At 47.2% G+C, this 15095-nt stretch overlaps 1 protein-coding gene across 1 annotated transcript; it reads left to right on the top strand.

Moving 5' to 3' along the window:
• Positions 1-502: 502 nt before the first annotated feature.
• IRX3 (iroquois homeobox 3) lies at positions 503-7616 on the top strand. The gene is made up of 4 exons (XM_066637017.1): positions 503-1216; positions 3491-4640; positions 5907-5973; positions 7262-7616. The coding sequence occupies exons 1-4, from the start codon at positions 995-997 to the stop codon at positions 7314-7316; spliced, it is 1494 nt and encodes a 497-aa protein (XP_066493114.1). The 5' UTR covers positions 503-994; the 3' UTR covers positions 7317-7616.
• Positions 7617-15095: the final 7479 nt, after the last annotated feature.

Here is a 15095-nt window from a genome sequence, read left to right on the forward strand (position 1 = left end):
GAGAAAAAAATCTATTTGAGTAATCCGAACATCTCTGGGAGAATGGCTAAGTGGGTGGGTGGGACGGGAGCCTGCGAGATGACCTCCAGGAGGAGAGAATCAAAAAAAGGAACCAGGAATAAATAAATATATATTTTTAAAATCTGCCAAAATTCTGTATAGATCAAGGTTTTAACTCTCCCCCCCCCCCCGCTCCATTTCTTCTCCCCAAATTGACCCTCTGATTTCAAACGCAGGGCGAGCCCCTTTGAAGCAATCGTCATCATCATCATATTTTATTTAAGCCACCGTCCTCCCCGGCACCATCATCATCATTAAGACACACACACACACACACACACACACACACACAGGGCCAGCTCCGCAGAGCTCGGAGTGATTGGCGATCGCTTTCCACGAGATTTGGAGAGCACTCAAATAAAAGATCGCGACGTCAGTGGAGGGAAGGAGGGAGGGGAGAGAGTGAGAGAGCCAGAAAGAGAGCGAGACTTGAGAGGAGGGTCTCCCGGAGACTCCTGCTGTCAATCAAAGGCGGGAGTCCCAATAATCTCCAGCAATCTGTTCGGACCTGACCCGGAGTCCACTCAGATCAATAGGAAAAGTGGAGAGAGGAAGATCTGGAGGCTCGGGACGCAGCAGCAGCCGCGGCCGGAGGAAGAAGAGGAGGAGGAGGAGAAGGCGGCAGCCCCCCAGCCTCGCCTGGTCTCCACCCCATCTTCCTCCCTCCCTCCCCCCACCCACCCCCTAACCCACCCAGCACCACCAATGCCTGGCAGAGTTTCTCAGAGACGCTAAAAAGTGCAGGCGAGGAAGGGCCAGCGGCCGGGCTCCTTCTTCCCCTCTCTGCCTCTTTCTTTCTCTCTTTCTCTTTCTCTCTCTCTCTTTCCCTTTCTCCCCCTCCCTCTCTCCCCTCCCCTCTTTCCTCTCCCCCCTTCCCTCCCCCCCACCCACCCACCCACCCACCCGCCCCACCTCCCCACCACCATCACCCGCCATGGCATTTTCCCAGTTGGGCTACCAGTACATCCGTCCCATCTACCCGTCGGATCGCCAAGGGAACGGAGGCTCCCGCAACGGGGCCGATCTCACCCCGTCGGGAACTCTCTCCAACGTGCTGTCCTCCATGTACGGAGCGCCCTACGCCGCAGCCGCGGCCGCCCAAGGATACGGGGCTTTCCTGCCCTACACGGCCGAGCTGCCCATCTTCCCGCAGCTGGTAAGCACCGCGCCGCCCGCAGTCCTCTCCCTCCCGCAGCCGTCGCCAACTCCGCAGCTCCCTCCCTGAAAAGAAAGCCGGGGCGGGGGGGGGGGGAGAGAGAGAAGCCTTCCAACTTCCCCCGGGATGTGACTTTGCACAGTAGCGGGAGCAGGCTGCAATCCTATCCGCACTTTCCTGGCAGTAAGCCCCACTGACTATAATGGGACTTACTTCTGAGTAGCCATGCATGGACTAGAGCTCTTAGGCTACAATACTATCCACACTTCCCAGGGAGTAAGCCCCATTGGCAATAAAGGGACTGACTTCTGAGCAGACATGCCTAGGCTGGGGCTCGCAAAGGGAAGGAACATGGAAAGAAAGAGAAAAGGTGAAATTGACCCGCCGCCGGTGTGCAAGTGACCAACTCGGCCGGTCCGTTTCTGCCTCTCTCGACCCGGGCACGGAAAAAGCCTACTTGGGCAGACGACCGAGCGTGTGAAAGACCGGACTTGCAAATGTTCACCCAGGGGCACTCCCGAGTGCTTCGGAGAGGAAAGCCCCGACTTCCTCGCTCTTAAAAACACCCTGATCCTTTAACGCCGCTTACTCGGAAGCCTTGGTGCTGCCCCACTTTTGAAGCAGCTTCTGAATAATTCTGGATGGGAGGAAGCTTTGCATTTATTATTATTATTATTATTATTATTATTATTATTATTATTAATTTTCCGCTGGCGAGAATTGAACTGAAGGAAGGGGAGATTTTTAAAAAAAGACCCCCATCAGCGCATATATGCAACAGAAGACTTTTCCCTTTTCTTTATCATTAATGGAGGGGGGGGGGCAAATCCCTGCTATCTTACTAAAATAAAATGCATAAATATATCTGAAAGGACCAGTCTCGGATTTTGAGAAAAGATTATAAATATATCAGTGACCCTTTCTTTCTTTCTTTCTTTCTTTCTTTCTTTCTTTCTTTCTTTCTTTCTTTCTTTCTTTCTTAGTTTTTTTTTTTTAAATAGAAAGTTGGCCCCAAAAGTTATTATTATTTATTATTATTACTACTATTATGGCATGTCAATATTGTAGGCCACACTAGGCCTGTGCGGCTTTCCAATGAAAGTTGGAAAAGAAAATCAAACTCTTCCCCCCCCCCCATACGCAGTCACTCCTCAATTCCTACATGCTCTCTCCCTTTTTCTCACAGACACACACACTCTCACACACCATGCACACACAAAGGAAGCAGAGATAGGTACTGTATTGTGTGTGCGCTCCCCCCCCACAAGGGAATTTGATTGACAGTTCCTTCCAGGGTGCGGAAGAATCCTAAGGCAAGGTTTCGTTTTGCGAGGGTTTACCTCCCCGCCCCCCGTCCTGCGAGGGCCAAGAGCAGAGGCCACTTTAGATGGCGTTTCCCCGTTGGCTTTTGCAAAGTTGCAAGTGGTCGATCCGAAGGGGGGGGGGGAGTCCTCCTCGGCTTTCTCTAGACTGGAAAGTGAGTGGTGTCAACTGGGTTCCAGCCTCCTCTCTCCCTCCCCTGAAATGTCTCGCTCAGCGCGCCCAGTCCGGGCCTGTTTCACCTCCGCTTTGCAAAGCCTTAGAGCATAAGCCTATGCGTGTCTACTCAGAAGTAAGTCCCATTGTGCTCAATGTGCTTACTCCCAGGAAAGTGTGCCTAGGGTTGCAGCCTGACAGCCCAACCCTAAGCAGGTCTACTCAGAAGTAAGTCCACTTATAGTCAATAGGGCTTACTCCCAGGAAAGTGCGGATAGGATTGAAACCTTCACTCTTTACCTCTCGCCAATTCAACCCGCTGGTCTAAAGTTCGACGAAGCTCTCCGGCTGGGACACTTTCCTACCTCGTGTGAATTCTGCAACCCGCGATCGCTGCTTCCCAGTGATACTAACTTGGAAGGGTGTCGCTCAGCCTGCCTGGGAAGCCCTGGGGGCTTGATTCCATGGGGGTGGTGGTGGTGGTGAGGAAGGCTGTGGGGCTGGGAGACAAGGAAGGCTAGACCTCCTCCTTGCCCAAGTGGTGCCTTCTGAGCCGGGGGTCGAAAAGAGCAGGCAGGTCCGTCCCCAAAAGCCACAGCAAGGTCAGGCAGGCTTTCCTGCTTCATAGGGTTCTTCTTGGTCACCCCCTGGAATGACAGTTCCACCCTAATGCAACTGGGCCTCATAGGAGAGGTGACTGAATGTGGTTTGGTGCTCTTGAGCCCCCCCCCCTTGAAAAGGCGCTGTGGCTTCTATCTGTAACCCCCTCCCCACTTTTTCCCCCTTCTCCTCGTCTAGGGTGCCCAGTATGAGCTGAAGGACAGCCCTGGCGTCCAGCACCCCGCCTTCCCGCATCACCACCCGGCCTTTTACCCCTACGGGCAGTACCAGTTCGGAGACCCGTCCAGGCCCAAGAACGCCACCCGGGAGAGCACCAGCACCCTCAAGGCCTGGCTGAACGAGCACAGGAAGAACCCCTACCCCACCAAGGGCGAGAAGATCATGCTGGCCATCATCACCAAGATGACCCTCACCCAGGTGTCCACCTGGTTCGCCAACGCCCGCAGGAGGCTCAAGAAGGAGAACAAGATGACCTGGGCCCCCAGGAGCCGCACCGACGAGGAGGGCAACTGCTACGGCAGCGAGCACGACGAGGAGGACGGCGAGGGGGACAAGCGGGACCCCGACGACGAGGAGATCGACCTGGAGAACATCGACACGGAGAACATGGAGAGCGGGACCAAAGGGGGGCCTCTGCTCCTGGACGGGGAGGACGAGGACGAGGAGGAGGAGGAGGAGGAAGAGGAGCCCCCGGAGGAGGACTCGGGGCTCCTCCACTCCGACGCCAAGACCACCGACTCGGACGCCTCCGACGGCTTCGAGGACCTTCCTGGCGCCCAGGAGCGCTTCTTGAAGGCCATGGAGGCCAGGAAGCGCGCCCCGTCCCCGGGGCTCCTGCAGCCGCGCTCCTCTTCCCCGGCGTCCCCCCCGACGGCTCCCAGCCCGGCTTTCCCCCCGCTACAGCAGCAACCCCAGCAGCAGCCCCCCAAGCCCAAGATCTGGTCCTTGGCAGAGACAGCCACCAGCCCGGATAACCCCTCCAGGAAGTCTCCCCCCAGCGGCTGCTCCCCCCCAGCCACGGCCGCGACGGCGGGCCCCCAGAGCCTGCAGCTGGTGGGAGCCCCGCACCCTGCCGCCCCCTCCGCCGCCCCCGCGCACAGACTCGTCTCCTCGTGCCCTGCCCTGGGCAAGTTTGCCAGCTGGTCCACCAACCGGGCCTTCTCGGCCCACCACCATCACCACCACCCCCACCCGCTCACGTTACTGAACACTCCCCACCTCCTGGGACTGGCGGGGACCAACGCAGGCACGGCCCCCAACGCGGCGGCCATCGCAGCTTTCTCCAGACCCGCGGACCAAGCGCAGAGCGCGGAGTCCTCCGGAACAGGTAACCGCGGGAAGGGGGGCTGCAATCGCGTGTAGCCGTGGGGGGGGGGGGCGACTAGCCTGCAGCCCCTGGGATCTCCCTCCCTCCTGCAAATTGCCACTTGAAAAAGTCCCTCTGGATTCCTTTACCTTGTCCCCTATGGAAATCGACTTTCTCTGGGGTCCCTTCTAAGCCATTTCTGCCCAACGCTGCATATGCGCATCAAGTGTGTACACCTGTGGGCTGGGCAGGAATGGGTTAAAAATATAGACTGACTTGAGGTCCTTTCCTGGGAATCTGGTTCCAGAGAACATGTCCACAGAACTGATGAAGATTTATTCCTAAACGTGCATAGGATTGCAGCTAAAATCTCCATTGCTTTTAGAGAGATTGGGGAGGGGGGCCGCCAGCCTATGCACGTTTCATCAGGACCAAATGAACTCCCTGGGACTTCCTACTCTTCCCAAGAACTAAATTGCCTGTGTTTCTGTGTGTGACGGAGAACAGAGCTGGGCATTCCAGTTCATTCAAAAGAAAGCACCAGTTCACTGAGTGATTGTCAAAGAGGAGCCCCAGATCCTCAAATATTCCCATTCTGAATTCTCCGCCCTCTCCCTTTTCTTCTTTCCCAACAAAGAATCAACTTTATTAGTTTGTCTAAAGGTTCCGCTTCTTACTGTTTCAGAAACAGACCTCCCCCCATTTTTTCCTCCTCCCCTCCCCCCCTCCCGGAGAAAAAAGATCCTGTATCTGGTGGGGTTCAGCTCAAGATTCTCGGTCCAGGATTATTCTTTTGTGTTTCTTTTAAAATAAAGAAATAAATCAAAAGAGACCGTTTGAAGGCGGGGGAGGGGGGGAGAAAAGGATACTCAAAAATTGCTTCTAAAAAGGGGTTTGGAAAATATCTTCTCTCCCAGTGGGCTGCTGTTGTCAGAATGTGGTTTTTGCTTTCTTGATGGCATCCTTTTCCTTTTAAAAAAAAATTCTTCTTTTACAAAATCTGCATTTGTTCTCAGACACTTAAACCTCATTTACTTGGAAAGGGGTTCCCAACTTGAAATCAAAAACAGGACTTTATTTCCAAGTAAAATATGTCTGGGGAGCCCACTTGAAATCCAAGGTGTGACTTCTGTATTGGTTGTATTGAGCAACCATTGAAAATGTCCTCAGCCAAGTTCTGGAGAGTGACTTCAGTTCAGGGACTTTGAAAAGCAGCACACCCAAAGGTGTTTCATTTTATTTTTATTTTTTAAGGAACTTTTTTGTTTGCTTTTTGTTTTGCTTTAGATCGATCTAGTGCCTTGGAAGTAGAGAAAAAGTTAATAAAGACAGCTTTCCAACCAGTTCAGAGGCGGTAAGAGACACTCTTTGACTGTCCTAGAGGGTACATGAAAAGAGAGATCCGTGCAGGGAGTTGGCTTCCGTGTTAGGGTGCAATCTCATGCCCACTTAACTTTGGGATTACATGCCAGTGAGCTCAGTGGGATTTACCCCCAAGTAAACAGGCAAGGGATCAACCCTATGTGTATATTGAGGAATGTGGGGAGAGTTGTAACTAGCCATTTTCTACCTCCCTCCATTTCTTTTTTTAAAAACCACAGTGTATGTTGTTGGTCTCACAGTGTGTGATGTTCAGTGAAAACAGAGAGGGGCAGAACTTGTGGCTGTTTGAGAGTTGGTCAAGGACTGCCATAAATTACGCCTTGAGAGATGTAAGATTACCTATGCAGTATTGCTGTTTTGTTTTTTTAATATTGAAATCCTCTGCATGTTTAGCCAGAAGTAAGCCCCACTGTTCAGTGGAACCTCCTTCCAGATTAAGCATGCAAAGGATCATGGTGCTCAGAGTCTAATACAAGACTCCCTATGCCTCTTGTGTGCACAGAAACATACAGACACCGACCTCTTCTTTTTAATTCGAAAAGACTGGGCATATCTGAAGAATCTGTTCAGTAAAGAAATCTTGGACAGGGCAATGGCATAAATAAACTGAAGGCCTGCAGCCTGAAGTTATTTGATGCAAGTTGACATTTTGGCCTGCAGAAACTAAACAGTTCCAGGATCGTGCCTACAGTCTGTTGGAAGTCTGTTGAAACTGGGGACGTGGTAGCCAGTCTGAGTTTGTTGCAGCAAAGCCAACAGAGAGCCATGTGGCTTCTTATTAAGATGAGCAGATGGATCATCACATCCTTCATTGTGGACTAAGGGTCCAATCCTATCTAATTTTCCAGTGCTGATGCAGCCATGCCAATAGGGTACTTCCCACCATGGAGGGGTAAGGCCTTCTCAAGGTAAGGGAACATTTGTTCCTTTCCCTGGGGGGCTGCATTATGGCTGCATCCCTGCTGGAAAGTTGGATAGGACTGGGCCCTGAGTTTACCAGATGCCAGCCTTGACCAAGTAAAGTAAGTGGCTTCTAGCCCCAGAAAGCTGATGCCACAAGAAATCTGTGAGCCATTCAAGGCCTGCAAATCCCACATCCACTGGCAGTCCCTGTTGATCACTTTGGGATATTTTCAAAGGCATTTGTTCTGAGTTAAGAGAAGCATCTGTTGCAGTGCCATCTCTAGTACTGCCCACATATTGGATGATCAGAAAATCACAATTCAATTTTTTTTTCCCTGTGTCCCTTTTTCTTTCAGGCCCCAGAACCAACTGGATGCAGCTATGGTTCTATCTGCGCTGTCATCATCATAGTTGATTTTTTTTTTAATTATTGTTCTAATGATTGTAAATTAAAAAAAATCTCTGTATAGTTACGACTTGTAAGCATGTCCATGTATTAAATGAAAAAAATCAAGAAAAAAAAGTCTGCTTGTGTACTATCATCTGGATTAGACAGATTTGTGAGATTTTTTTTTTTTTTCTGGAAGTCCAGTGAGAAAATAGGTGTCTCCATTTTTTTTTTTTTTTGTATATATAGTAAAAAAATGTACATACGTGTGAACCAAATTGTACAAGAAAGTATATATTTTTGGCTAATAAACTGTTGCAACTTTGACTACAATTTTCTGATACCCACTGCAATTATTATATGATGATGGTTTTTGAATTATTTATTTATTTTTTTATTGATGTCTGTTGCCATCTTTGAAACTACTTGTGGAGGATTTTTTTTTTCTCACGGTGTTGTGAGTCTTGATTTTTCCATAATTTTGATATTGGCATTCAGTGGAAATTTGGGATGTACTGAGGACAGTTATGGACTATAAGTCATTGTGGGTTTTGTGCATGTATGTATGTATATATAAGAGTGTGTGTGTGTGTGTGTGTGTGTGTGTGTGTGAGAGAGAGAGAGAGAGAGAGAGAGAGAGAGAGAGAGAGAGATTGAAACAGTACCATGCAAGAAAATGAAAGGCTCCAATCCTATAGAAATTTACCTGGGAGTAAGTCCCATTGAACTCAGTGGGGCTTACTTCCGAGTAGACATGCTTAGGGCTTGCTCTGCAAGATTTCTTGAGTTGTATTACTTTGATATGACGAATATTTGGAGATACTAGCTTGTTGGCAATAGTAAACTTTGGATTTATTATTATTATTTTTTAAGATGACAGCTCATGTTTTAAGAACGACAGCTCCTGATCTCTCAGAGTCTCAAGCTACCCTGTGAAATAAGTTTCTAGGAGATCAAGAGCACAATCCTAGGCTTGTCTACTCAGAAGAAGCCACGGCATTCAATAGGGCTTACTCCCAGGAAAGGTGGATAGGATTGGGCTCCAAGCCCCTGTTGACTTCACTTTCCAAATCGCTCCTCCTTTAGCTCCTTCCTTTTCTTCCTTGCAATCTTGGGCGTCTCTAGTTCCGAAAACTGCTTTTCGTGCAGCCTTGTAAACCTGTGTTCAGCACCAAAAGAGACGCCACCAATGCGGTTTGGGATCGAGTTATGAATGGGGCTATTGGTTGGGGACAGACAGCTGTGGGTTGACTCTATCGCCCATCGGGCAAGACAAGTGCCTGTTGCCCTCCTTCTCTGTCCTTCTCCACTGCCAAAGAGATCCAAGGTCGAAGGAAGGGGGGTGGTGGAGAGAGAAAGTCAGAGGAGGAGAAGCGTGCGCTCCGCTTTGCGGTGGGGACTTTTTGCTGCTCACCAGATCTGGATTAAGAGGAGAGACTGTTGCGCGCTGAGAGAGCTGGCAGAGAACCGGAGGAAAGGGGGGGAGAAAGAGCAGGATCACTATCTCCTGTGATTATTTTATATTCATTATCCAACCGTTTCTATTTATAAAAAGCCCTTTCTGAGAAAGGGAGCTGGGGGCGGACTCTCTCCGGTTTGGATTCGGAGCCAAAGCGAAATCTGGACCTTGAGCGCCCTCTACAGGTGTAAAAAGTCACACTTGCTTGGCTGATGCTTTTTTTACCCCCTCTGTGGGAAAGCCTTCCACCCTAACTCAAGCCTGGATGTTTTTCCTCGGGAGTAAGTCTTACTGGATGGCTCCAGGGCTGCCTATTCCTCAGCTCGTGAGCCCAAGGCTTGAGATCTCGGATTCCTTCTTTCTCTTAACAAGGCTGCCCTTTTAACAAGCCTAGAGTTTATTTACACTGGTTTTCTTATGGAGTGTGTGTTTTATTTTACTTTATTTTTAAAGGCTTCTTGATTATGTTGTTTAAAAATCTGATTCCCCCCCAAAAAGGGGGGGGGAAGGGAGAAAGAATAATTCTTAGTGAGAACCCAAATTCTTGTCCCATAGGATCTCTATGCGTCCCCAAGAAGTTTATTCCACTGAGTATTTGGGTATTGATTCTCTGCAGATGGGAATGGGGCGATGGGGCTAAGGACTCGTCCTTTCGCGGTGGAAATTCTCCCGTGGGCCACGTTCACAAGTGACGCATCGGACCGAAATCAAACACGGGGGTTCTCCCGGCGTCACTTGTGAGCGCGTCCTGAGATGAGCGCCTACAACGTGGGCTTTGGAGGGCTCTCTCGGGCTACTGTAGACTCGGGAGTAAGTGGAGTAAGCTAGTGCGGAGCCTGCGATCCTAGGTAGGCTTACTCGGGAGCAAGCGTGACTTGTCTTGGGCCTTCACACGTTGCGATGCAGCTGTAGTGTCAGGACCACGTTTTGCCACAGTTGGAACTTGTTGAGAAGGTGGCATTGGCCCAATGCCATTGGCTGGCATGTTTAGACGTGGTAGAATAATTTCCCTTTAAAAGAAGCCCTTTCATGCCCAATCAAGTTTCAATGGTTTGGAGACTTGCTCCAGTTCTGGAGTGATGGTTGCAACAAGAACCTCAAAAGCAGATGCTTTTATGGGTCATGTGGAAGACCCATTTGAAGGGGGGGGGGTGAGAAGATTTCCTTTTGATGAGCGTTCCTCCCCCCCCCCCAAAAAAAAACTTTAATTCCTTACTTAGAAAAAGGCTTTACCTACAAAAAGATTTACTTTTTGAAATTTTTATTATTAATTATTATTATTAATAATTCCATCTATGTACATAGTTCTTTTCAAAGCATGAATGACTGGTCTCTGCTCAGAGGGGCTTACAACTTACACAACAGAGGAAGAGGAGGAAAATGGAGGCAGGAATAGATAGGGGGAAGGGTATGTGATTAAGTTAGGAATGGTACATGAGTATTAAGGGAGCTATTGCCAGACGTTATGCAGGAAAGGGGGCAGTATTTTTAGAGAGCTAAGCTTTTTGGACTGTAAAAATGGGTGTTAAAATAAAGAGCTAGATGAGGGATGGAAGAGAGGGTCAGTAGGATCTTAGCTGAAGGTTAACTGCTCCCCCCCTCCCAATTTGGTTCTAATTGAAAAAATCTGCTAAGCCTTGCATGTGAATCCAAAGCTAAGGTCGCCAAAGGGGGGAGAGAGAGAGAGAGAGAGAGAGAGAGAGAGAGAGAGAGAATGCTCCATTTCCTTGGCGAAGTGTTGAAAATTGGCCAGCTTTGTAAGAGGTCAAACCGCTTAAAGTCATCTCAGTTCTACCTGCCAGTTTGAGAGTGCTGGAGAAGGGAGGGGGGGAGCTTTGCAACCTGAAAAGATTCATGGATTTAGAAGGAGAGAGGAGAGAATAAAAAGGGGGGGGGGAGCTTTTTCCTGGAGTTGTCTTTGCCTATTAAGAAAATTAAAACAGGCACTTTCTGGTAACTCTGACCCCTTCTTGTTTTAGAATTCAGGAAGTTTAGCACTATCAAATTAAAACCATCCCACATATTCCACTGCCTCTTGCTCACTCCCCCTCCCCCTGTTTTCTTCTTTGGCAGTTAACTTCAAAAATTGGTCTTGGACAATTACGGAATATTAAAACAAATGGCAAATCAGGGCTGTAATGAGGTTGAGCCGAACCCTGCTAGATCTAAGGAAGCCAGGTCAGTGTCAACAGGACAGGGTTGCCAGATCAGAAATGGCTTAAATGGAAAGCATGAGAGAGCTGGTGGCTGCATGTGGTGGGGAGGGGGATGCGATGAGAGCAGGTTGGAAAACAGAACATGTTCTTCTGTTGGGCTCACCAGTTGTTTCAAGTGTTGTCCACTTTCAGAGCCAGGTGTCTTTCATCAGCCTGAGATGTTTAAACCAGCAGTGGTGTGAGAGTGTTGGTGGGCTACCTGTAATTTTAAAGTGAGGCTACTGTGGTTTGAAATGAGGAGCTTGGCTCTAAAGGTGGCCTTTCCTGCTTGCTGAAAGCTTCTTTGCCCATGGAAGGGATGTTTTGTGACTTAGCCAAAGAGTGTTGCTTGACATAGATGTCCCCCAATTCAAAAGATTTCCTTCCACAAAACTTGATGCAAGCGTTTCTCAAGAACTTGTTTAAGTCCCCTTAAGAGAGGTGTTTGAAAACAGCGTTTATTTTACTGGTGTTAGAGGCTGTAATCCTGGCTTACTCATGGGAAACAAACACCTCTACCTATTAGGCTTTTTGTGCCACAGTCTATATGTCATGTTACTCACAGTGTACTGGAGTTCCCAAGATACTGTGGCACGGCATAGGGAGACACCATCGACTAGGCCCTGTGCGCAAGTTCACAGACCGATTTCATGGTAAACACCAATAGGTCTGTCGCCTGAGTCATTTTATCCTTCAGTTCCCTGTTCTTTGGGTTCAAAGCAGGCGGTTTTAACATTTGGTGCTTACCGCAGGGCTACCACTAAAAATGGCAATCCTGTGTTGGACCCTAGACCGCTATTTAGACCACGGCCCCACATTTGCTCTTGATGGCTTCTGGTTTTGGTGGCAGCTTCATGTTTCTTATGATATGTAGCTATGCCTCCCAAGTGCCCTTGAATCTCTTTGGTGCTCTCTGAGTACATGTATGAATGTTATTCATGCAGGATAGAAAGTGGAAGAAAAACCCCTGTCAAACTGAATGGACCATCCAGCTAATATAAGTTCTACCAGAGAACTCAAGAAGACTGGAAGTGTCTTGTGCAAAACTTTTAGGTTAGGCCATCTGTGTGATGGCTTCATGGTTGGGCTGAATTGTGTCCGTACAGCCACTAAAGGGCACCAGGCCCTAGAAGAAAATAAGAGGGACCATTGGCTGTGCACCAGGTGTGAGATCTAATAGGATAAACCCTAGAATATGATCTAGAACAGTGGTTCCCAAACTGTGGGTCAGGACTCACTGGTGGGTCACGAGCTGCTTTTTCATGGATCTCCAAAGGATGATGGAAAGAGCAGATAACTTATTGCATCAAATCCTGAGGCTATTAAAAATCTGATACTATAGCTGCTAAGTAGCCTGCAAAGAGCTCAGCTCCTGCAGTTTGCAAGATAGCTGCTAATTGCCCTGCAAAGAGCTTGGCTCCTGCAGTTTGCAGCGAATTCAGCTCCTGCAGTTTGCAAGCTTGTGTAAATACAGGGAGATCAATGTTTCTGATTATTATTTACTAGTTAATAAATAAACCATTTTTCTAGATTTCCTTTTTTTAAAAGTCTGATAAACCTAGGTGGGTCCCAATAGAGTGTTGTTTTAAAAAGTGGATCCTGGTGCTAAAAAGTTTGGGAACCATTGATCTAGAACCATCTGCAAGACACAGACAACCGGAATGGTGTAGTGGCTCTGGGGTTAGGCATGTTCATCTAGGTGAGAGTAGGAAAGACACCCCATGACGACTGTCAGCAGGTGACACTGAGCTAGGTGGACTGGTGACTTGTAAGGCAGCTTCCTGTGTTCAGAGTTTGTAAGCCCTGTTCAGACCCCATATTTGTGATGACTGAATATGCATAGATCCACATGTTGGGGTTACACTTCGTATCCCTGCTCCAACATCCTTGTATTCATCACAATTTCTTGACAGAATGTGCCTTTACACACTGGATGGAGGCTACATATATGCCTGAGATGGCCAAATTATGGCCCCCAAGATACATTCAGTCCTCCAACAAAAAATGAGTGGCTCATGGAAATATGTTGACTGAGCCCTTTTTTTTTGCATCACAATTAACATAAAAGGTAAATAAAAATTTTCAGGCATTATAATTTATTGCAGTGGTTCCCAAACATTTTAGCACTGGGACCCAGTTTTTAAAATGACACTCTATCTGGACCCACCTAGGTTTATGAGACCTTAAAAAAAAAAAAAAAGATGAACTAGAAAGAAATTATTTATTTACAAGAAATAACAACCCTCCAAAAGATGCTCAAACTTTTAGCTCCCTATATTTACACATGCTTGCAAACTGCAGGAGTTGAGTTATTTGCAGGGCAGTTAGCAGCTATATGATTTTTGAATAGCCTCAGGGCTTGTGGTAATTAGTTCTGATCTTTCCATCACCTGTAATTTCATCAGAGGCTCTGCTCAGCTGCTCTACCAAAATGGAATCTACCAAAAATTGGGTTGCGACCCACCAGTGGGGTCCTGACCCACAGTTTGGGAACCACTGATTTATTGGGTATAAACTGAGAGTCCACTGGATTAAAACATAAGTTTAGTGCTCATGGTGAGTAAATATATTAAAGAATTTAAATGCTTCTTAAATGTTGTGGCTCTCAAATATCTCTTGCCGCTCTCAACCATCTGAAGTTTGGTTGGCCAAACTTGAAGATGCAAGTTTGGCCACCCCAGGTATAGAACATTTGAAAGACCTATCCAGAACTTATGATGGAGAAATATGTTATTTTTGAACAAGTCTCTTGACTTGAAGAGAGCAAGAAAGGACACAGGAAAGGGACGGAGTTTTGAAACATAAAGGTGCTTTCGGTGTTGCAACTTTTTACAGAATTGCGTGGAAATACCTTGCTCAGAGGAGTCATGGTAGGTTTCCCCACCTCTGCAGCTGCCTCGCTTCCTGAACTGACAAGGCTGTCGGGTGGTTGGAGTTAACACAGAGTTAAAAGTACCAGCGCACTGGAGCACCCAGGGTGACATGCTTCAAGTTTAGACAGTGTAAGTTATGCAAATGCAAGAAGGGTGTGCGGTATTGACATTTTGAGGTCACGGTGATAGGAATGTATTATTTATAGGCCTGGTGTTGCAGGAGGCCGATAAACTGCATTTGCAATCCTCAAGGTTTGCAATGCTAGTTTTATTATTATTATTATTATTATTATTATTATTATTATTATTATTATTATTATTATTATTATTATTATTTATTTATTTATTTATTTATTTTATTTATTTTTGAGATGCACATTAGTGGTGTGAGGGTCATAACTGAAGGTCTGTATTGACGTCGCCCTTTCTGGAAAGGCTGGTTCTACACACAGATGAGGGCCAGCTGATAAAGTAAAAAAATTATTTATTTTGCAGGGAGGATACTACTTCACCTTCTTTTCCAGATAGCAAGAATATCCTAGGAAAGGAGGGTTTTTTTTCTTCTTGCCCCTCTGGATTTTCTCCACTCCTGGGGAAAAAAAAATCCATTAAAGACAATGAGTTCTTTCCAACTCCCCCCACTTGACCAGTAGGGGAAGGTAATGTCCACAATGCAGTCCTAATGCAGTGTTTCTCAAACTGTGGGATTATAACTGTTATTGTAACCTTTTAATTTACTTAATTGATTTAATTTGATGTTCTCATATGGGGGGGTGTTAAATTTTTCCTACTTGATGATGTCATTTCTGGCCATGACATCCCTTCCATGACATCACTTCCAGTGGGTCCAACAGATTGGCATTCTAAAAGAGTAGGTCCTGGTGCTAAAAAGTTTGAGAACCACTCCCCTAAGGCAATGGACTACAGCTATGGTCCAATCTACATTTGTGTAACAGTGAAATCCATTGAGCTTTGAAAGCCTTACTTCTGAGTAAACCTCTGTAGCCTTGTGCTTGTAATAGCTCTGTAGGTTCTTCGCTTCATTCTGTAAAACAACCCACATAAATATTAGCAGACATCTTCAATGAACTTCCTCACTCCTGCTCCATTTCTGCAGTTTTGTCTTCTTTGGGGTGGGGATCATTTTGTTGCTGAGAATCACAGAGACAGAATTCAAGCTGAGCCTCTGACTCTTCAGTCCTTCTGGATCTCTGTGATGGTTTTTGAAAGCCTCAATGGAAAACTCAGAGAAGGATCTGCAAAAAGAAATTTTTA

Source organism: Tiliqua scincoides, chromosome 9 (genome assembly GCF_035046505.1).
Source record: "Tiliqua scincoides isolate rTilSci1 chromosome 9, rTilSci1.hap2, whole genome shotgun sequence".
Lineage (NCBI taxonomy): Eukaryota > Metazoa > Chordata > Lepidosauria > Squamata > Scincidae > Tiliqua > Tiliqua scincoides.

Bases quoted from the DNA above. Each gene is read 5' to 3' on its own strand.
- IRX3 (XM_066637017.1), top strand. From the start codon at position 995: ATGGCATTTTCCCAGTTGGGCTACCAGTACATCCGTCCCATCTACCCG. The intron at 1,217-3,490 runs GTAAGCACCGCG...CTCCTCGTCTAG, and splicing joins TGCCCATCTTCCCGCAGCTG to GGTGCCCAGTATGAGCTGAA. The intron at 5,974-7,261 runs GTAAGAGACACT...TTTTTCTTTCAG, and splicing joins TTCCAACCAGTTCAGAGGCG to GCCCCAGAACCAACTGGATG.